Source organism: Spea bombifrons, chromosome 9 (genome assembly GCF_027358695.1).
Source record: "Spea bombifrons isolate aSpeBom1 chromosome 9, aSpeBom1.2.pri, whole genome shotgun sequence".
NCBI lineage: Eukaryota > Metazoa > Chordata > Amphibia > Anura > Pelobatidae > Spea > Spea bombifrons.
Window position 1 is genome coordinate 11,467,993 of NC_071095.1, and position 22,895 is coordinate 11,490,887.

Below are 22,895 nucleotides of genomic sequence, written 5' to 3' on the forward strand. Positions count from 1 at the left end.
CCCGTCACAGAGCGGCTCGGCGGCCTGGCGGACCCCCGAGCCGGAGCGCGAGGCTTTAATCCGCCAGCAATACCCGCAGAATCTCCGCGTAATCTCTTAATTGCACGGGGCTTTTATCTGCCACACGAGTCCTGCTAAGCCGCACCATCTCTACGCGACACGAGGTGCTCTGCATTCAAACAGAACAACTAAAAAAAGACACAAAAAAGCCTCTGCCGCTTCTACTGGGAGGCTGTTCCTCTTATCTACTACCCTCTCAGTAAAGTAAACCTTCCTTCCGTTCCATCTCAGTCTCTGACTCTCTAGTGTTAGATTCTGCTCTCTTGTTGTAATTTTTCTCCTCCTTTGAAATAAATTCCCTCCTCTCCTTTATTAACCCCTTTATGGATTTAAATGCCCCCCCCGTCTCCCTCTCTCTCCTCTCCCCCACGCGGGATATATAAAGCCCCCCCAGATGATTCCCCCGCGTCCTCTGAACTCTCGCTATAAACCGCGTCGCTTCCGTTATCAGATTATTCAACCAACTCACCATTTACCAACTTATTTCAGAGAACGTTACCAAATATATATATATTATATACTGTACACAATACTATATACACAATACTACACACACTATACTATATACACAATACTATACACACACACACACAGACACACACTATACTGTACACACACAATACTATATACTGTACACAATACTATACACACAATACTATATACTGTACACAATACTATACACACAATACTATATACACACACACACAGACACACACTATACTGTACACACACACACACAATACTATATACTGTACACAAACACACAATACTATAATACACACATACTACACACAGACACACTATACTATATACTGTACACAAACACACAATACTACACACACACACACTTTACTATATACACACACACTACACACTATACTGTACATACACACAAGATACTGTACACAAACACACAATACTATATACACACACTATACTATACTTACACACACACACTATACTGTACACGAACACACTACTCAAACACTATATTGTACACACACTATACTATACACGCACTATACACATATACTATCCTGTACACAAACACACAATACTACACACATACAATACTGTACACACACACACACACAATACTGTACACACATACTACATACACACTATACTATACACACAAAACACAATATACACACACTACACAAACATACTATACACACACACACACACAATATACTGTACATACTATATACACACTATACACATACACAAACATACTATACATACACACTATATATACTATACTGTACATACTACATACACACTATACTATACACACACACACAATCATTATACTGTACACACACAATTAACTATACTTACACACACACTATACACACCATACGTATTTTCAAAAGAAACGTTCAGCTCTGGAATAGATCGACGCACTCCCTGCGATTCTTACTTCGTATGGAAGGCGCAGTAATCGGGGAGGAAATACTTCCTCCAATACTTTATTACACGAGTCGGGGCGATACTGGGAGCTGCTGACAGAGGGACTGGAAACCAGTAAAAAAATCATTCAACTCAAACGGGGACAGCGAGAAACTCCAGCACCTTTCACATTATAAACCTTTATAAATTCTAATACGTTTATAAAATCTAATCTAAAAGCTTAGATCGGCCCCATCCGGCCCCCGTCTGGTCGCCCGTCTCTCCTGCAGTAAAGACTCAAACCTTAATCAGTCGTTGGTCTCGTCTTAGATTCAGGAGCCATATGTCTATCCCATGGGTGTTTAATCCCCTCACTGTATTACCCTCTACCACCTCTGCTGGGAGGCTGTTCCACTTATCTACCGCCCTCTCAGTAAAATAAAACTTCCTTACATTAGACCTCATCAGATTTACAGTAAATCTGCTAAAATTCCAGTTTCCGAACAAGAAATGTGCAGGAAAAGCGATTGTTCTGTTTATTGGAATAGTTACAGAAGGAGCCCTGTGACATCACATCACCTGGTGTCGTGTGACATCACCGGGTATCGTGTGACATCACCTGGTGTCATTAGCAGAAGATACGGTTCTGGGACATAAAAAGAATGTATTTTATACACAAGGAGCTTTGTCTGGAACATGTGACACGGGGTGAAAGGTCAGACGGACTAAAGAAGACCCCCCTCCGGCATCATACCCCCCCCACACTATTCAATAGGAGCCTAATGTATAGCCCCCGATGATGCATATGTTATACAGTCAGCTGAGACATATCACATGTATGATGGTATTCTATGTAACGGAATTCACTGACCTTCCAACCACTTACTAAATAAAGCCTTTTTTATTATTATTTATTCATTCAGCCCGGGGCACAACCGAAAGGCGAAGGATTCTGTTTGGCTCGGACAGACGCCACTAAATGTCAAGGAGATCATAAAATTTTTTAGTTTCCATGGCAGCAGCCTATCAGTGCCTGCTTTTGTGTCACATGACAATTAAGCCTTCCCGTCAGAAAATAAAGTTGTACGCGATTAAAAATAAATAAATACGTTTTATGTTTCGCTGGAACCAGACGGAAAAGATTTCTCAAGTGTTACTAGAGAAGGGCTTCTGACCGAGCCACAGACGCCACAGCAAATTAAGTAGCAAAGGCTGGCACCCCAAGCCACGCGACCACTACCACGTAACGCAACCGGATGCAGAAATAAATAACCGACATGAATCTAAAAGTTTCCGATTCTTTCATTATTCGCGGGCCAGCTGCACGGTATATAACGGGTTAAACATTCAATGCCAAGGACACAGAACGGCACGGACTGCGACGGCTCCCTCACCCGGCTCCGAGCAGTTCTTCGCTGGGGTCTCGTTGTCCGACGCCATCAGCCTCCTGTTCCTCCACGGGTCGGGGAGAATCCTCGGCGTCACCGATGACGTCACATCGCCGGAAACATCTGAAAACAGAAACGCGCGTCAAGCCGTGACCGTCAGCTTATAACCCCCCCCCCGCGGTCTCATACAGCCCGGAAACCGAAGAGTTAATCGGACGTCCTCACTGAACACGTCGGAGATACAAATTAAGAGCGATCGTTAAGGAGCCGATTCATTAAATTAAACTTAACGAGCATCCGGCTCTCTACTCATCGCGGTTATTTATATAGCGCCAGCAGATGCCGTGGCGTCGTTGCAATAACTAACATCTGCCAAGACAGACTGGGACAGGAGGAGAAGCAGATCTCGCTCCCAACAGCTTACAATCTATTTGAGGGGGCATTTAATGGGTTTATTTCCCCCGTTTAATTTATAAAGCCGTTCCCCGCTGTTTCTATACACATTATCGGGGCTTTTAGGGCTGTAGAACCCTGCGATCCCCTCATACCCAGCAAACATTCTCACCTCCTAGAAAAGAGGGGCATCGGGGGAGGAAAGAGGGGCATCAGGGGGAGGAGAGAGGGGCATTGGGATTTAAGGCACAAAGGAGGGACTGGCCAAGCTAAACAGGGACATTTGGGAGGTATGTAATATCGCTCGGGTCAGACATGCCCTCCATTCTTTTTATCATTAAAAATCTTCATTTTCTTCCCCAGTCATTAAAAATCTCTGATTCTTGCGATCTGTACTTTTTCAGCTTGAAAAACCTGGCAAAAATCGTCAATATTTGCAAAAAATGCCAAATCCGACTAAGATTTGACTTCTGTCTGTAACACGGACACCAAACACACGGAATAAACCCCGGTAATGTTTTTATCCCAAGGTTCTGAAATATATTGTTTTATTTTTATTTTTTTTATATATTTATATAAAATAAAACCTCTGCAAATTGGAGAATTTCTTTCTTTTTTTAATGTATTTTCGTGTTCTGAGACCCTCAGGTCAGTGATTTAAAGGGACGGCATCCTGATTTATTGCTCGTTATCTAGCGATCTAACGATCAATGGAACTGTAAAGAAAACATTTCAGCAAACGGCTTATCGGGGTCTTCAGGTGGCTTTTTATTGTAACGTATGAATAACGAGTATCTCGGCACTCGGTTTGGAGACGCTGTATGTCGGGGCTCGCCGCCCATGGGGGCCATCACGTGGTGGGTGAGGCTTTGAAATTAATTTGCCGTTTATGGGGAATGTTCTGCTCTTAAGTTTCCCGACATTCTGGGTCATTCTGGGTCGTCGCCGAGACCCCCCCCACCGTATCAATATATCCGTCCTACACTACCCAGAAAAAACATCGAGCCCGAATGGAGAAGCCAGGAACCGTCCGCAAAGAAACGAGAGCATTGGAGCCCGACGGACCCGGGGTCTTTCTTCAACCTAAATGACTATGTTACTCTGTTACCCTTACTGCGTTACTCTACCGCGGCCCCTCCGTAACTCCACCGCGGCCCCTCCGTTACTCTGTCATACTTCATACATAATGAACATGTGATTCAGACACGACTAACGGAGCAGCTCCCTGGCGTCCAAATGGATTCCCAGAGTCTATTTTTGAATTAAAGCCGGAGGTTAATCCTGCGCGGCGCGGGGTGGCGGGAGAGGCCGTGACTCGCGTGGAGCTCTTACATCCCGATCTGCATTATATAACCGGAAGGTCAAACGTCATCTCGTCCTGCGACGGCTTCTCAACGCGGAGATTCAGCAGAACTATGACCTGACCCTGTATAATGTATAGTTAAATCAGCGAGCCGGCCCCTGTATAATGTATAGGTAAATCAGCGAGCCGGCCCCTGTATAATGTATAGGTAAATCAGTTAGCTGGTCTCCTGTACAATGTATAGATAATCAGCGAGCCGGCTCCCTGTATTATGTATAGTTAAATCAGCGAACCGGCCCCTGTATAATGTATAGTTAAATTAATGCCCTGTATGATGTATAGTTAATCAGCGGGATGCCCTGTATGATGTATAGGTTACGGAGATTCCTTGAAAGCCGTCTCACTGATTTAATCATCCATTATCTGGGGTTCCTCCTCGCATTGCCCCCGCGGGGAGCGTGTGGTGGGTTTGTTACACAGCGAGTGGGAAAGTTTAAAAGGCTAATTGTTTAATAATCACACATCGCTCGTTTCTATGAAAACCGGGATTATTCAGTCAGATTCCAGCCTCCGCAGCCTCCCGGGGATCTCTATCATCTCCCATGGATTGCAAGCTCTTTGGAACAGATTTTCACAGATTTATGACGCAGAACTAAAATCTCAGGACTGTTACAAAGTAATAATCTGCATCTAAACCTTTACTCTGTACAAGAAGCGGGGGCTTTCAGGATCTCCCTGGATCAGCACAGGTGGCACATTCTGCATTTTATGTGAAGCTTCTTAGGATTTGTCGCTCCGGCAGCTGACCGGGAGGCCAAGAGTTAAATTCAGATGGATAGGGGCGAGGATGAGCTGCCAGGGGGTGTTTGTGGGGCATTAGGGGGTTATAGGGTGCAGTAATACACCGTGTGACCCCACTGCCCGGTACCCTGTGAGGGGGGCTGCCTCTCCCCGGTGCAAGAGCAATTAGTGAGAGTGAAGGGGTTAAACACAGAAAGCAGGTGGACAATGTAGGAATGGAGTTCCTTTCCCCAGTCCCAGGCATTTAAGGGTAACCTGCCCCCCCAGCCCCGGGTATTTAAGGGTAACCTGCCCCCCCCAGCCCCGGGTATTTAAGGGTAACCTGCCCCCCCAGCCCCGGGTATTTAAGGGTAACCTGCCCCCCCCCCCAGCCCCGGGTATTTAAGGGTAACCTGCCCCCCCAGCCCCTGGTATTTAAGGGTTACATGCCCCCCACAACACCGGGCACTTAATGGTTACCCGTCCCCCCCCCCAGTCCCAGGCATTTAAGGGTTACCTGCCCCCCAGCCCCGGGCACTCACCTGCTCCCTGCAGCCCTCCGAGGCTCCACACCACGAAGAGGAGAGCGCAGATGAAGGCTCCCTGGTGCAGCAGCCTCTCCCGCCTCTTCCTCACTCGGTAGCAGGTCCAGGCGCCGGTGCCGGTGCCCCCCATGTCCCCGGGAGCGAGCGGGGTCCCTAGGGCAGGATCCAGGGAGAGGAGGAGGAGGAAGGCAGGCGGCGGCGGGGGCAGCCCGGGGTCCCGCACAGCATCGCAGCCTCCGAGAGTCAGAGAGTCCGGAGCTCGGACCGGCGAGAGACAGAGCCTGACAGAGAGAGAGAGAGACTGCCCACCCCGAGAGACAGAGACTGCCCACCCCGAGAGACAGAGAGAGAGAGAGACTGCCCACCCCGAGAGACAGAGAGAGAGAGAGAGACTGCCCACCCCGAGAGACAGAGAGAGAGAGAGACTGCCCCCTGCACCCAGCCCGAGAGACAGAGAGAGAGAGACTGCCCACCCCGAGAGACAGAGAGAGAGACTGCCCACCCCGAGAGACAGAGAGAGAGAGAGAGAGAGAGAGACTGCCCACCCCGAGAGACAGAGAGAGAGAGACTGCCCCCTGCACCCAGCCTGAGAGACAGAGAGAGAGAGACTGCCCCCTGCACCCAGCCTGAGAGAGAGAGAGACTGCCCACCCCGAGAGACAGAGAGAGACTGCCCCCTGCACCCACCCCGAGAGACAGAGAGAGAGACTGCCCACCCCGAGAGACAGAGAGAGACAGAGAGAGAGAGACAGAGACAGAGAGAGAGACTGCCCACCCCGAGAGACAGAGAGAGACAGAGAGAGAGAGACTGCCCCCTGCACCCAGCCTGAGAGAGAGAGACTGCCCACTCCGAGAGAGAGAGACTGCCTGGGAGAGAGACTGACTGCACCCAGGCACAGAAACTGCCCCTCCTGCACCACCCACCACCAGTCCTGCCAATCAGAGCACTGACTGCCTGCACCCCAAATCTACCTGCGCCCGGGCATCGGAACACGTCTGTAATACCCCAGCCAGGGGGGGCTGTTATGTAAGGTATGTACTGCCCCATGTGGGGATATTATAGATATCGGTGGGCACCCTGGGGGGGGGGGTCCATTTTAACCCCTTCATGGATGGGAGGAAAGGGTTTGCTGGGTTGGTCTTGAAGGGGTTAACGCGTCCTCCGCTTCTTTCCTCTCCGCCAGAGCGACTCAGATCCGGGAGGCAGCCGCGGGGTTAATAAGCCGCAGGTGGCAAGGGGGGTAACAGGCTCTGCTCTCTGGCACTGGGGTTAAATTACAGTTTATTCTGGGTGATGAGACGTATACATGCCATATAACCTGAATCTTTACGAGAAGTCCCAAATATATCTATTTAATGGCGTGGGGGGGCATTATGGATGGAGGGGAACCTTTTAACCGTTACTGTCTCTTTAAATACTATTTTCATATAAATTGCCCGTAATTTGGGTTCACAAATCGAAGAAATCATCAGCGTGATTCCTCCCCACCCCCGCCCGACGGACGACGATGTATTCAGGAAACTGATATCGCGTCCTGCGGGCGACAATCCGTTAAACGGCTTCAAAGATACAGCGATAGCGGCGGCGGCGGAAAACAACCAACTGTCTCCACTACTCCGTTCAACTCATTCATTCTATCGGATGGAGTTAGAGTGTGAGTGTCACTCGCATTATGTTCTGTAATTGAGTTTGACTTAAAAAAACTAATTTTCAAGCATATCGCAGTTCCAGTTTTTATTAATGGCTCAGTCTTAATCACCCAGTGGGACTCTCTGACTAATGAAAGTCTATGGAGGAACGGACTTCATTAGCATCGCCATAAAGCATCAGCTCAGTGTGGTGTTTGCGCCGGGAAAGTCACAGAAGAGATATTATACTGCTTAATGAGTAACGAGCGGAGGGACTGAGCATTTCATTCTCACTGAGAGGGTGGTAGATAAGTAGAGCAGCATCCCAGCAGAGGTGGTAGAGGGTAATACAGTGAATGCATGGCATAGGCATACGGCTCCTGAATCTAAGATGAGACCAACGACTGATTAATGTTTGAGTATTGAGGGGCAGACTAGACGGGGGCCGGATGGGGCCGATCTGCCGGCGGGTTCTGGGCATGTTTGCTGTGATAATATTATATAACGGGGTAATAAGAATGAGCGGAGAGCGACAGGACGGAGGTCAGCGGACGTCCCGGGGCAGACAATCGGCCGTTTGTTGGACCTTCCGCCCCCCCTTCGGGGTATTTCACGGCGTTAATCGTCTTGTGAAGATCACATGGAACATATTTAAAAATCCCCGACGTGGCTGCTGACCTCTCAGGGGCAGGAGGGGGTCTGGGGGGGGGACCCACCAACTCCCAGAGACGGAATATTGTGTACAGAACACTACTCCTTTAGTGACACGGGGAAAAAGGGGTCACACTGTCTTGTGGGCTGGGCTTATTTGGGGCATTTAAACCACAGCGTGCAGAATTCCCGAACCGGATCCTTACTGGGCTCCCGTCCACGTGTTTACATCGAGTCCGTTCCGGGTATTTCTGGGTCGCTAAAAGAAAAAAAAAAAAGAGACTTCTGGGATTTATAAAAAAAATCCGCAAAATGAATAAAACTCACAATAAACCCGGATCACAATTACCACCCTCTCAGTAAAGTAAAACTTCCTCACATTTACATCTAAAAGGAAATCATCTGGTATCTCTGAGATATGTGAGCCGGGATCCCATACGCCGAGTCCGTGATCTCCGCTGATAAAGAAGCCACCTGCCCCGTGAGTCGGATCCGCATTTGGAATACTCCAGAAGGAGTGGGTGGCCAGGTGAGGGTGGGTTTGGTAGCAGATTGCGTTGGCCGGGAACCAGCTCTCTGAATGATAAACTGCCGAGCCGTCTGTTTATGGGGGGGATCGCGGGGGGGGGGGGTCTAAAAGTTGGAATATTCATGATTACCGAGCGAAGCTCACAACGCGTTCCCATGGCAACGATATAAATTAATTAAAACGGGAAATAAATATATACAAATCCAGCGAGACAAACAGACGCGGGGCTACGGACCCCACATGGCCGGGGGTACAAGGGTCCGGTTTGGGGTAACGGCTGCGAGTCTTTTAACGTTTACCCCGCGCCTAAAATTACATCGCCCCCCCCTTCAATTTAACCAACGAGAGTCTCAGACGGCCCAAAACCCTGCCCCCCTCCTCTCCACGCGCCCCCTCCTCTCCACGCACCCCCTCTTATCTCCCAGTGCCCCCTCCTCTCCACGCACCCCCTCTTATCTCCCAGTGCCCCCCTCCTCTCCACGCACCCCCTCTTATCTCCCAGTGCCCCCCTCCTCTCCACGCACCCCCTCTTATCTCCCAGTGCCCCCTCCTCTCCACGCACCCCCTCTTATCTCCCAGTGCCCCCCTCCTCTCCACGCACCCCCTCTTATCTCCCCTGTGCTTCCCTCCTCCCCTGATGTCCTTCTTTACCCTTTAACACCCCTTCTCTCCCCCCTGATGCCTCCCTCTCTCTCCCCTGATAACCTCTCCCCCCCCCGATGCCCCTCTCTCCTCCCCTGATGCCCCCTCTCCCCCTGATGCCCCTTCTCTCCCCCCTGATACCCCCTCTCTCCCCCCCTGATGCCCCTTCTCTCCCCCGTGATACTCCCTCTCTCCCCCCGATGCCCCTCTCTCCCCCCGATGCCCCTCTCTCCCCCCCTGATGCCCCTCTCTCCCCCCCCAATGCCCCTCTCTCCCCCCTGATGCCCCTCTCTCCTCCCCCGATGCCCCTCTCTCCCCCCCGATGCCCCTCTTTTCTAGGAGGTCAGAATGTTTGCTGGGTATGAGGGGATCGCAGGGTTCTACAGCCCTAAAAGCCCCCATAATGTGTATAGAAACAGCAGGGAATGGGTTAATAAATGAAACGGGGTAAATAAAGCCCCCAAATGATGTTTTTTTCAGGTTTTTGACTGAAAATGACGTTAATAACCCAGTTTTATGCATTCCGTGCTCGCTGGGGACCCCCGATGGAGCCGGGCCCCGCAGATTGGGCTTTTCGGTGGCTTTTCAGTTGGTATTAACCCTTTAAGACTCATCTTCAGGGGGTCAAAAAAGATGTGGCCCTCCTGGGGGCCTTTTGGCCGGGAAGGACCCAGAAGATGAAGGTCTCTTTAGTCCTCCGTTGACGTGACCTCCGTTTTCAACGAGGCAAAGAACCTCAGGCTTGAAAACCCAAAGTCATGAAGTTCTCAGTAATGCCCCCAAAATCCGCCCCCTAAATCTAAAGTGCCCCTCCGGCCGCCTCGGAGTGATGGGAGGCGCTGAATATGTTCTGCTGCTTCGCTAGAGGTGTCTCTGGAGACGGCAGAGATTACGCGAGACATCTGTGGCCATATGGCGTCTCATGAGCCCGTCTCACCGCTTAGTAGCCATTCCCCGTGAAAGTGCCCCCCCCATAGATAAACCTATTAGAGGGGCAGATGGGGGCTTTCGCTGACGCAGCATGATGTGGATGCGGCTTTAACCCCCGATACGCCTCGGAGAGGAGCAGAAACTCACACAACCTACAAGCAGCATCTGCCTTTCATTGGCTCACCTGTATTCAAGCAGGGATCCTAAAAAGTATAGAGACCCCCCCCCCACGAAACCTTTAAAGATGCGGTTGTACAAAAAAAGGCTATTTTAGGTGGGGGGTTTTTTCTCAGACAACAGAAAAATGGCTGTAAAAAGGACAAATTTTGGTGTAAGCTTAAAAAAGAAAAACCGAGACCCTGCCGGCAGATCGGCCCCCATCCGGCCCCCGTCTACTCGCCCATTTCTCCTGCTGTAACGACTCAAACCTTAATCAGTCGTTGGTCTCGTCTTAGATTCAGGAGCCGTATGTCTATCCCATGCATGTTTAATACCCTCACTATATTACCCTCTACCACCTCTGCTGGGAGTCTGCTCCACTTATCTACCACCCTCTCAGTAACATAAAACTTCCGTTCCATCTCAGTCTCTGACTCTCTAGTGTTAGATTCCAGTCTCTTGTTTTAATTTTTCTCCTCCTTTGGAATAAATTCCCTCCTGTCCTTTATTAACCCCTTAATGTATGTAAATGTCTCTCTCCCCGTCTCTCTCTCTTCTCTCCCCCGGCCATATTGGGCGCCCTCACTGTTTAATTACAGCTTTTATCCAGTAAACCGTTCCCTGTGTTAGTCGCCCTCCCCTGAACTGTCTCCAATGTGTTAATCTCCTTCTGCCGATGGGGTCTCCAGAACTGTACCCACTACTCTACATCCCAGGGACAGAAAGATGACAGCAAGCGGGCGGCGTGGAGCGGCAGATAAGTGGATGTGTGAGCGGTGGGACACGCGGTGACCCCATAATCTCCCGCCCGGGGCTCCTCGGTCACTTAAGGGAGAAGAGCTCATGGAATGTAAGAGGTTTATGGTGTTATTTTAACCCTGTCCCTGCCACGCCCCTCGCTCACCCATCACCAACCAATCACGTGCCCTGAACGGGGCTTTAAAATGTTGACCCCCCCCCAGTTTTAATTCTGTGCGCGTGATTTCTTAGAGGGTCGGAGGCTGAGGTGGAATGGAAGGGAGTTTTACTTTACTGAGAGGGTGGTAGAGAAGTAGAACAGCCTCCCAGCAGAAGTGGTAGAGGGTAATACAGCGAGGGTATTAAACATGCATGGGATAGACATACGGCTCCTGAATCTAAGACGAGACCAACGACTGATTAAGGTTTGAGTCTTTACAGGGTGGGCAGATTAGACGAGGGGCCACCGGGGGCCGAATCTGCCAGCAGATATTGCTGATATCGATCGCTTTTCAGTGGGATAAATTCTTTCTCAGCACATTTTTATTATTTTTTTCTTCTAGCGGTATTAACTCCTTGGGGGGGTTATATTGGGGGGGTTATAGATGGGGGGGTAACAGGCCGAGCGGATCCCGGAGGGGGGGGCAGGGATGACGGCGTTGTGAGATGAGGCACGCGGCTCACGGCGCTGATGACTCACGACTGCGGCTCCTCGGACAGCCGGCTCTCCCTCGGAAACCAATTACTCGCCGGCTTTATTCTCCCCGGGGACGTTTTTTATGTTTCTGTCAAATAGTTTTTTCTTTATTTTTTCGTGCTTTTCGTGTTATTACCGTCTTAGAACCGCTCCTGGATTTATAGGGGTTAAAAAAAAAAAACTAGAAACCCCCAGAAACGGGGGAATTGGGAATAAAAAAACGTGCATTTAGTTAATTCAGAAAGTGCGTCTCACTAACCGGCGCAGCGAGGGAATTCTGTCCGCGCGTAGAAACCCAGAACCCGCCGGCAGATCGGCCCCATCCGGCCCCCGTCTAGTCGCCCGTTTCCCCTGCTGTAAAGACTCAAACCTTAATCAGTCGCTGGTCTCGTCTTAGATTCAGGAGCCGTATGTCTATCCCACGCATGTTTAATACCTCACTGTGTTACCCTCTACCACCTCTGCTGGGAGGCTGTTCCACATATTTAACATATTTTAGTAAAATAAAGCTTCGTTACACTACAGTCATCATAATGTAATGATTTCTGTACAGGAGACATCAGAGCCTCCACAGTCTGATTACAGGAGGGTCAAATCAAGGGGCTCTCGGGGACGGACTGGAAGCCCCCCCCCCAGGAAAACCAGGACTGTAGTGTAAAACCCAGGACACTCGGCAGTATCTCAGTACTGTTTCCATTGCTTTTCCGTCCCTTGCGTTTTCTCATAACGTCCGTTTTACTTTTTAAGATAATATAAAATGTGGTCTTATCGCTACGGCAACCAACGTAAAAAACTACTGCCAGCCGGACCGCTCCATTGTTGCCATGGCGATTAGGCTACTTTTAAACTTCGCCCCATAAACGCTTCTTATACGCGGTCTTCGGGGCGAATGAAATCCACGGGTTTAAGATCCGTTCGATTTTGTAAGAAATTACAAAAAAAAGAAAAACCGCTAGAAACGTGTGAATTGTTAATTTTCCTAAAGCTTTTCTCTCCCGGGGGCCACCCAGGAACGCCCGGCGACCGGACCGACGAATCACAACGTTACACGAGCTTAACCAAAACATACAAATATGGGGCCGTTTTCACAAAGCTACTGTCTTTATATATAAAAAAAAAAAAGGGTAAAGGGCCGGAGAACGTCCGGAACGATGAAGAGGGAGCCACATACACATTATATATCATTCTATATACACTCACTGTATATAATTCTATATATATACCTTTATATATCATTCTATATACACTCACTGTATATAATTCTATATATATACACCTTTATATATCATTCTATATACACTCACTGTATATAATTCTATATATATACCTTTATATATCATTCTATATACACTCACTGTATATAATTCTATATATATACCTTTATATATCATTCTATATACACTCACTGTATATAATTCTATATATATACCTTTATATATCATTCTATATACACTCACTGTATATAATTCTATATATATACCTTTATATATCATTCTATATACACTCACTGTATATAATTCTATATATATACACCTTTATATATCATTCTATATACACTCACTGTATATAATTCTATATATATACCTTTATATATCATTCTATATACACTCACTGTATATAATTCTATATATATACCTTTATATATCATTCTATATACACTCACTGTATATAATTCTATATATACACCTTTATATATCATTCTATATACACTCACTGTATATAATTCTATATATATACCTTTATATATCATTCTATATACACTCACTGTATATAATTCTATATATATATACCTTTATATATCATTCTATATACACTCACTGTATATAATTCTATATATATATACCTTTATAACGTATAACCAGGTCTTTGAGGCGGGGGCGCAGCCTATAATTGGGGTTTAGCGCAGGGATGAGCAATTCATATCACCCGGGACATGCAGCGTGTATATCGGGGGGGGGGGGGCAGAGGGGAATATCTATAAGTAATGTGCATTATGAATTAAGGGGGAACCTTAAAATAGTTATTGGTTTTCATTTTCGGTTTGTATATAACATACGCTAACTGCATAATAGATACCAAAAATGTTACAATACATGCATTCCTGCTCATTACATAAAATGCTGCTTTACCATTCCACTAATGTGTATTTTTTTCTTAAAAAATGTTTTTTTTCTTTAAAATTGCCCCGAACTTTAAGGGTGCGGCCCATAATCGAGTTCATACGGTATATTATATATAGATATGTATATATATATATATAGTAAGATAGTGTTTCTGTATGCTGTTTAAAGATCCTCCTAAGGCTCAGAGCGAAGTAGAACACACCCTGCGCATGCGGAGCACGGATCCGAAGCCCAGAGTTGTCAAAAACCAGCTCCTCGCTTGGCCCCCCATGACTCTCATCACTCTCAGGCAGCCAGCCGCCCCGTCGGAGAAAGACACGAACACGATCCAGAGAAATACTTTTTTTTACAAACCGTGTACGGTCTACAAACATCACAAGCATCGTCCGCCATAACGCTTACAACCGACAAAACAAATCGGGGGCCCCCCCTCGTATAAAAAAAAACAAAACACAAAACTTCTTGATTTACGGCTCCGTGCCGGAAAACGTTAATTACAGCGTAAACGGACGAGGACCCACTTTTTTCCATCTACATTTTCTATAAAAATAAATATTTTTGTTCCTTTTTAATAATAAAAAAAACAAAAACAGAAAAAAAAAAAGCCCCCCCCCCGCGGAATGTCGCAGCCGGGACGCTCGGAGCCGTCTTCACACGATGGCGTATTGTTCGTATAAAAGTTCTCTAATCCTAAAAAAGTCCTCGCAGAGGCATCCCTCCAGCCCGATCCGCCCCGTCTCCGTCTAAAAAAGAGGAAAAAAATAAAAACAGTGATTTTATTACAAAGGAAAAGCTTCGGGGGGGGGGGGCTGTTATGCTACGGTATCAAATAACAAACAAATAAAAAACAAACAAACAAACAGTAACTAACATCTCGCAACATTTCTAATTTTAAGGATCCCTCTTGATTGACTTTTTTCCTGACCGTTCTGTTTCTGACGGGGGTCTCGTCTATGTACTAATGTATTATTATTGCTATATATTCTATATGCTACACAATTGGCTCCCCCCCCAGGCAGAACCAATCAATGATTTATGTTTATAGAGAATATGCAGGTCAGGAGAGTCAAGAATAAAATGGGAAAAGAATTGGAGGAATTGGTCAAATAAATAAATAATAATAATAATAAAAACCTCTCACCCTGCGAACAGCCACCACGTTATTGCAGACAAGAACCCCTCCGACAAACTCGGCCTGGATCCCCTCCCGCAGGAGAACCTGCTTAAAATCGGACAGCCTCGGCTCGTTCATGAAGACGGACTGGTGTCCCGGGACCTGGAGAGAGACGCGGAGCGCGGGGGGAGAGAGGGGAAGCGTTAGAGGACGGACGCCAGTTACTCCCCGCGGGCGATACGAGGGGGGCATCGCGGAGGGGGAGGCAGTATAGACGAAGGCAGCAGAGACCAGCTTTTTAACGCTGCAGTCCCAACGTAACCCGCATTAATAACGAGGATCTCAGATACAAAGGGGACGTCTCCAAACTTCAGACACGGCACACATCTTAACCCCTTCATGTACGGGCTCACAATGCATTGTTTTTAATGGGTTTAAGGACAAGCCATTGTCGTTAAGGGGTTAAGAGGCAGGTGCCCATCCTACCCGGAGCGGGAATAGATCGTCACTCACCTCGCTGGTCGGTAATGGCTCCAGAGTGGGGATGATCTCGCTTTCTTCCGAGAACTCTTTGTCGTCGTCCCCAAACAGACTCTTTATGACTTTCTGCTGCGCCACGGCGCTGGAGTCCACGCTTGGGGTGTCCACTTGCATTTCCGAATCCTCGCCGTCCTCTTTCAGTTCGCCTTCCTCTAGGATGACGCCCGTGTCTACCTTCGACACGCGCATGTCCAGGACGCCGTCGATCCACGCCAGTTCCGTGTCCTTAGCCTTGCAGAACTTAAGAGAGCTGACCAGCGAGTCCTTCAGCCGGACCTGGAGAAATAAAAGGCGACGTAACGCGCAGGTCACGGCACTAAAACTACCTATTTTTGACGGCTTGCCCCACAGAGTTCCCCGAAGGCATGGCGGCTGCCGGATGCTTGCAAGTCGCCGGTTACCTGGTATATGTGAGTCTCGCTTGTTGCGTCGACCGTTTCGTGCAGTTTTGGGGTGTACACTTTAATGTCTTTCCCCCCAAACGCTCTGCAGGCCTCGGCCAGGTCCTGGCTGGCATCCGGCGGGCCGTGCACGATAACCAGCTGCCGGGGCTTCATCTGGTTAATTATCTTTTTGATGGAATCGCCGTCCGAGCGGCCTTCGTAGTCTATGTAGGTTACTCTCGCCCTGTAAATCAAACAGCAGAATCTGAGTATTCTCGTACAAAACGACTGAATTTTAAATTATTACCCTGAAACTTAACTGGATTTGGGAAAAACTGAACACAGCCCCCTGAAACGACCCGTAATCTGCATTACGCTGGATCTCTACGCACTTAATCTCCATGGACTCCGTCGCGGAGATGCACTTGGTGGGAACGTCGGATAAGTCTTGGTCCATCGGTTCTTCTCCGTTTGTCAAACCGGACTCCAGCTTGTTTTTTTCCTCCTCGGTGGCTTGAAGTTCTGGCACCAGAAAATCCTCCGGCCTGAAACAAAACGTTAAAAAAAGTTTATCCATAGCGTGCACAGATTTTGCTTTTAATTTGTATATTGTTGGAGCGACATGCGCTTTTCCCTTAATATCTCCGAGCTCACAGCAGCATCATTTCTTTTTTCACTTGATCACAAATCGGACGGCCGGCGACCCCGCTGCTTGGATTATAACCTCTAAGGAAGTATAACCCCCCCGCCCCCCGCGCGGACACACATTTGCCCACCTTATAATTTCCCCATATTCGTCCCATTTTATTCTCTCTTCAGGCGCTGGGAACATGGGGTAGGACTTTTTCGCCTGTTTGAAGAAGCTGCCTTTTCTGCTCCCTTCATTCTTCATCATCAGGTCGTGTTTGGCCTTGTGTACGGTGGGCTGGTCGATGTCTTCCTCAACATCGCTTTCGTCGCTGGAATCGATGTCCACCCTGGGATAAAAACGGCACAAGCGGCGGGTTAGGGAAGCGGCGACAGAAAGAGAGACTCTCGCGCTCGGGGAATACTCTCAGCCACGCGCAGAAGGGATAAAGCGCTTACTCTTTCGACTGCTCCAGCTTCTTGGCAGCTTCTTTCTTCAACCTTTCCTTCTCCAAGTACTCCTCGAGTTCCCTTCCTTCCAGCTTCACGCGTTTTCTAAGCTGGAAAGACAAAAAAAAAAAATATCTATCTATATATATATATCTCATCTATCTATCTATCTATCTCTATATATATATATATATATATATATATATATATCATATCTATGGAGGGTTGAATAAGTTTTGACTTAGAAGAGACAGTCTTTTTTTTTGTTCTAAGATATTCTCTACTAAAACTAGCTTTTATCATCTTTATAACATGGCCAGTTTATTGTTTCCAACGCTTTATTAAATATCTTTGTAACATTCATTCTGATATTCTATGCATTTGAAAAAGAAAATAAATCTATATTTATAAAAGCATAAAAGAATACTGATTAAATAGAGTTGGAAATTTAGTTAAATGACGATCTCCAGGTTTTCGTCCCAAAAAAGGCTAACCAGTTAAAGGGGAACCCCATTCTTGTGGGGGCTCGGGAGGGAAAGTCACCCGAAAGGTCTGCAGGTAACAGACAGACAAGCCCAGTGCTTTACCTCGATGTCAATGATTCTCTCCGTTGGGTTATCGATCAGAAAGCGAGTGAGGGTTCCTGGAGTGGTCCTGTATGTGAGGATGATGGAGTTCCGGGGGTCCTGGCACCACTGAATGAAGAGCTCCCTGGAGAAGCCGCACTCCAGATCAGGCTGGCTCGCCAGCACCACTTTAGGGCTTTGAACACGAGCGAGGTCCGCAAATCCGTGGCACAGGGAGAGGTGGCGGAATTGGAAAGGATTGTTCCTTTTATCCTCAAAACATCTCATCAGCTTGTCGCTCATCCACTCGACCTGGAGAACGAGGAAAAAATAGCGAACTTTACGCCGCCATATTGGGGGGGGGGTCGCTTCTATTTTAAGATGTCTTTAGAAAAGCTCTACTCACCTGAGATTTGGAGAACTCCACTACGTTGTAGCTGACGTTATTGAGAAGAGCCAAGGAGTAGACGCCGAGGCCGGCATCTTTGGTTCTCCAGATCTGGTCTAGAAGCTGCGCGAGCTCCAGCACGCGCCCCGCCGTGTCCACCGCTATCAGCACGTTCCCATTCCCTCTCAGGGTCTCCAGGACGTTCGCTGAGAAGAAAACAACGGGGTGCTCACAAGAGTAAAAGACGCGCGCGGGACGAATTACCCCAAAGGATTTCCCATCACTCTGTCCGGCTTCTCTACCGAGCACTTCGATCAAACCACGTATATAACATATATAACCCGCGACGTATATATAATATACTGGGGTGGCAAATGAAAGATTTTGATACGAACGTCCCTTTTTTAGGTTGGAACGTACGGTTCTTTGACATTTCTTTAAGACGACGGGGTGTTAGATACACGGTACACGCAGTCCGTTAACCCGTTACTTACTTAGCAGTTGCTCGTCCCGCTGTTTCCTCCTCGGCTGGACGTACGTGGCGTTAAAAGAGTCGGTGATCAGGAGAGAGGGTCTGCTGATCATATCCAAGGAGCAGCCGTTCAAATGTCTGAAACGGAACCCATAATCATCTCAGTGATGGTTAAAACGCAAAAAGAATCTACGGACGACTAAAACGACTCCACATGCGGGGCAGAAGAGTTCCCTAACTACACAAATAATATTACTTTCTACGCAAACTGCCCCAAAGCACCCACAGGTCTGTAGATTAACTGAGAATGTGAAGCGAATGGGCTTTAACGTACATCTCTCTCTTATGGTTGAAATCGACAGCGTAGACAATCTCCTCTTCTCCGTCCTTCACGATCTTCCATATGGTGCCTCCTATCATGTGGCCGGCTGGTAACGGGGTGATCGACAATCCGTGACCTTTCCCTGGAAAAAAGTCAAAGTCATTAAATTATTAAGCGAGACAATCACTAAAAAAAACAAACAAAAAAAAAACGCAACCGTCACCGAGACGTCCCGCACCTTTCAAATACACGATTTGGGAGAACTTGAGTTGCTGTATTTTATCGAACGCCGAGTCCACGTCATCCAGAGTGAAGAGGTTGAAGTCTTCGGTGTTGTGTCGAGACTGAAACGAGCGCAAGTTTAGGCTTAAAACAACCGACATAGGGCGATCGTGACATAGAGGTCGCTGGGAGACGCACCTGGTACAGGTCATACATAAACATCTGACCCATCTTGTATACAGGAATGGTGGCATATATGGCGCAGTTTAATCCCATCTTTCCCACGGCATACGGGAGAGCGCCGAGGTGCAGGGGATCCGGGTGGGAGAGAAGGACGGCGTCCACCTGGTGCACGTACCTGATGAATAAAGAGACAAATGTTTAACCCCTTAAGGACAACGGGGTGTCCTTAAACCCATTAAAAACAATGCACTGTGAGCCCGTACATGTACGAGCTTTGTCATGAAGGGGTTAAGCGGCGCGTTAAGTTTGATGCAGTGATTAATGGACTCTCCGAGCATAACATCTTAGACCAGATACCCCCAAATAACTCACTTTTTGATAGAATCGATGATGTCCATGGAGAAATTCTCATCCCAGCCACAGTCCAGAAGAAAGCGGAACTCATCGACCTGGAGCAAGTAGCAGAGAGCAGACTCCTCCTGGGCTCCGGAGAGCGTCGTCAGCTTAATGATGGACGTCATGTTTGCAGAGAACGCTATATAAAAAAAATACTAAAAAGTCAAATAAAAATAATGTTAACTTTGCTCCAGGCTGCGTGTTCTAGACAGCTTATAATTCTGGTTCTAGATCCCCAAAGGAATTAGAATCTGTTAATGCACGCAAACAGCAAGAAGAGCTCAGGGCGACAAACAGGGGACAGCTAATCATAAACCCCGTTACCGACAAGTCACGCCGGCATTAATAAATGCAAGAGAGCCTCCAGTGCCAATCCGGCCCCTGGGCCATTTGTTGTTGCGTTCCACAGATGTCACTTTCTGGCTCTCCCTTGGCATTAAGATTAAACAGAACGCCTACTGCCAGTAATGCAGTTACTACTAACTAACCAGCTCTCCTCCCCTCTGACTGGACCAATGGCTGCCCCCATTGCCTGACTACCAGGCTGTCCCCTCACTCCCCGGGCACCGGCTGCCAAGCTGCCCCCACTCTCTGGGCACCGGCTGCCAGGCTGTCCCCTCACTCCCTGGGCTCCGGCTGCCAGGCTGTCCCCTCACTCCCTGGGCTCCGGCTGACAGGCTGTCCCCCCACTCCCTGGGCTCCGGCTGCCCCCCACCCCCTGGGCACCAACTGCCACCCACTCCCTGGGCACCGGCTACCAGGCTGTCCCCTCACTCCCGGGGCACCGGCCACCAGGCTGTCCCCCCCACTCCCTTGGCTCCGGCTGCCAGGCTGTCCCCCCACCCCCTGGGTACGGGCTAATGGCTATCGTTGCCAGGCTGCCACTCTTCCCGGGCACTCACAGCCGGCCTGCGTAGGCCTGTGCCCAAATAACCATGTCCCCCGACATACTCCCGTTCCACGACCCGACCTGTCAAAACGATTGCTGAAGCAGCGCCCGAGCGGTGCCTCCTCCGGCTCTCTCAGTGATCAAAATCCGCACCAGCCCTTGTACCGGAATCACAGGCCGCAGCCCAGCAGCTCAGCACAGGCCGGCGCCATGTTCCCAGCGCGCGGAACACACCATCTCACGCCAGAGGGGGTTAGAGATACCCCTTCCTCCTTTGCGTGTCTGGATATCTATCTGTAGTGTCCCGGGCTGCCTGCCCACCTCACACAGTGCCAACCTATGCATAAACCCCCGGACATTAAACCCACCCTGACCCCTCTTACAGACTATACCACAATCAGCACCCCCGCCCCTACAGTGGTCGCGCCCGTTGCCCTCTCTCTGCCTGTCCTCAGTGCTCAGAGCCGCCGGTGTCCGGGTGCGGAGAGGTGAGGGGCTCGGTGGGGTGCCGCACACGGACTGTGGCCCCCGGGCATGGCTCCCTTGTGGCCCTCACTGTTCTGGGGGAGATGGGGCTCCAAATACTGGCCTTATTAAGGATATGCTGCATATAATTGTGGTTATATTTGATCTGTGCGAAAACTGTAGCTTTTTACTAATTTATTAACAATTATATACATGACACCTATATGTATGTATGTATGTATGTATGTATGTATGTATGTATGTCTATCTACCTGCACACACACGCTAACCTATAGATTCCATATGTAGGTTAATGTGGTTAAAATATCCAATTATTTGTGTTTTATCAATATATTTATATCCTGTTTCTATCTGCAGCTGTTGCTGTTGCCATGGTGAACATCGTGGGTCTCGTTCGTGATCACTGGGTTAATGTATTTCTCCCCATCGGCTTCGCGATCGGTTGGTATTTGGACAGAAGAAACAATGAGAAATTGTCCACGTTCCGAAATAAAAGTATGCTGTATAAAAGGTGAGGGGGCTCTGTAACCCTGACCTCTATAACACGCGCCGAGACAAGGAAAAGAATAAAAAGCGGGGACAGAGAGGCAAAAAGGTTTCAAGGTGTGTCCGAGGACCACAGCTGGACGAAGAAGTTCTTAGTGGGGTCCATGTTGGATAACATGTCCAGATTTGGTGTTTTGGGGGTCCGTGTCGGGTAACGTGTCCAGATTTGGTGTTTTGGGGGGTCCATATTGAATTAACATGTCGAAATTATGTATTTTGGGGGTCCATGTTGGATAACGTGTCCAGATTAGGTGTTTTGGGGGTCCATGTTGGATAAAGTTTCCAGATTAGGTGTTTAGGGGGTCCATGTTGGAAAACGTGTCCAGATTAGGTGTTTTGGGGTCCCAGGTGGCTAAAGAGAGGGTTTATATATACAGATATAGTTAGGATATTGAAGGGATGTAACTAGATGGCTCATACTTCACCTCTGGTTTGGAGTTTTGGTCCCTGCAAGGGTCCGTATTAACGTTCAGGTTGCCGTTAACTGTGTCGCGGCCGAGTCTGGGGGTCTTCGTTTGCCCCGCTTGCCCTCCCACGAAATAGATGCAGAGGGTGCCATGGCTGGCGTGGACCTCGGAAGGGATCTACGTGGTCTTTGAACGCAGTACTGCTGTAGAACAACGAGAAGCAGATCTTTTGCTTCTCCCTGTTAAAAGATACGGTTGACGGTAAAAAGAGGTTCTCTGGTTAAAGTAGCCCCCCTAGATGTAACCTCAGTTCCCCCTGATACCCGGGCAGTATAACATAAATTTATATAGCTCCAGCAGAGTCAGTAGCGGTGTTAATAGGTGACAGTGAGAATATTTAACAAAGTCAATTAAGAATTGAGAGTAACCGTAAAGCGCGTTAAGGCTTAGCTTATTGGTACAGAACGATTGGCGTGATTGGAAGTCTATTTATTGCATTGAGGACGGCCGTGAAGATCTCATTTAGTAACTCGGTCGCATTTACATTCATAAAACAAGATTTTAGGGTGAAGCTCCGTGGAAACAGGAACACAATTTTATGCAACTTTATTACACGTTCTCTTTAGCCAAATAATTGGAGTTTTAATTTTTCTCGTTCTTCGCAGGGAACTAAAGCCGAACGAGGAGGTGACTTGGAGATGAAGAGCAGAAGAAAAAAAAATCGGGATTTATCTATTTTTAAATCTTTCTGGATAAAAGCCGTTGTACCCGCTTGTATAAAATGGTTTGCCTTCTGGGCAGTTTGTACTCATCCCTAAAAATAAACCGTATTTATGAGTACCCTTTCCCTATTGTTCTCGTTTTTTTTATTTTATATTTTTTATAATTTTATCATCAGATACTTTAGAGTATTTAAACATATTTTGTTTGGGGAATGCTTAATTGT

General features: G+C 48.0%; 3 protein-coding genes across 6 annotated transcripts in view; 1 reads left to right on the forward strand and 2 right to left on the reverse strand.

Annotated features, from left to right (window-relative positions):
- Positions 1-6,147, reverse strand: part of SLC24A4 (solute carrier family 24 member 4) — a 28,817-nt gene extending 22,670 nt beyond the window's left edge. For both annotated transcript variants that reach the window (XM_053474726.1, XM_053474725.1), the window contains exons 1-2: positions 5,859-6,147; positions 2,847-2,963 (exon numbers count right to left, since the gene is read on the reverse strand). In XM_053474726.1, coding sequence (XP_053330701.1) covers positions 2,847-2,963; positions 5,859-5,991 — 250 coding nt within the window. In that variant the 5' untranslated portion in view covers positions 5,992-6,147. The remainder of the gene's footprint in view (positions 1-2,846; positions 2,964-5,858) is intronic.
- The window catches only part of NDUFB1 (NADH:ubiquinone oxidoreductase subunit B1), a 69,461-nt gene extending 46,667 nt beyond the window's left edge, over positions 1-22,794 (forward strand). The window contains exons 1-3 of one of the 3 annotated variants that reach the window (XM_053474739.1): positions 20,934-20,998; positions 21,354-21,507; positions 22,615-22,794. In XM_053474739.1, the coding sequence (XP_053330714.1) occupies positions 21,368-21,507; positions 22,615-22,651 (177 nt within the window). In that variant the 5' untranslated portion in view covers positions 20,934-20,998; positions 21,354-21,367 and the 3' untranslated portion in view covers positions 22,652-22,794. Of the gene's footprint in view, positions 1-20,933; positions 20,999-21,353; positions 21,508-22,614 lie in introns of those variants that run through there. The other 2 variants (XM_053474741.1, XM_053474742.1) reach the window with 2 other exon arrangements.
- On the reverse strand, positions 14,570-20,755 carry CPSF2 (cleavage and polyadenylation specific factor 2). The gene is made up of 15 exons (XM_053474724.1): positions 20,592-20,755; positions 19,598-19,760; positions 19,241-19,400; positions 19,059-19,164; positions 18,833-18,962; positions 18,521-18,636; positions 18,045-18,232; positions 17,660-17,950; positions 17,082-17,182; positions 16,772-16,972; positions 16,388-16,540; positions 16,014-16,239; positions 15,586-15,888; positions 15,100-15,234; positions 14,570-14,701 (listed from the first exon to the last, which is right to left on the reverse strand). Exons 2-15 carry the CDS (start codon positions 19,744-19,746, stop codon positions 14,609-14,611), a joined length of 2,352 nt encoding a protein of 783 aa, XP_053330699.1. The 5' UTR covers positions 19,747-19,760; positions 20,592-20,755; the 3' UTR covers positions 14,570-14,608.
- Positions 22,795-22,895: the final 101 nt, after the last annotated feature.

Excerpts from the sequence above, each read along its gene's own strand:
- CPSF2 (XM_053474724.1), bottom strand. The coding sequence starts at position 19,746 with ATGACGTCCATCATTAAGCTGACGACGCTCTCCGGAGCCCAGGAGGAG. Across the intron at positions 16,240-16,387 it reads ACGGAGTCCATGGAGATTAA|GGCGAGAGTAACCTACATAG; the intron begins GTGCGTAGAGAT and ends TTTGATTTACAG. Across the intron at positions 15,235-15,585 it reads AGCCATTACCGACCAGCGAG|GTCCCGGGACACCAGTCCGT; the intron begins GTGAGTGACGAT and ends GTCTCTCTCCAG.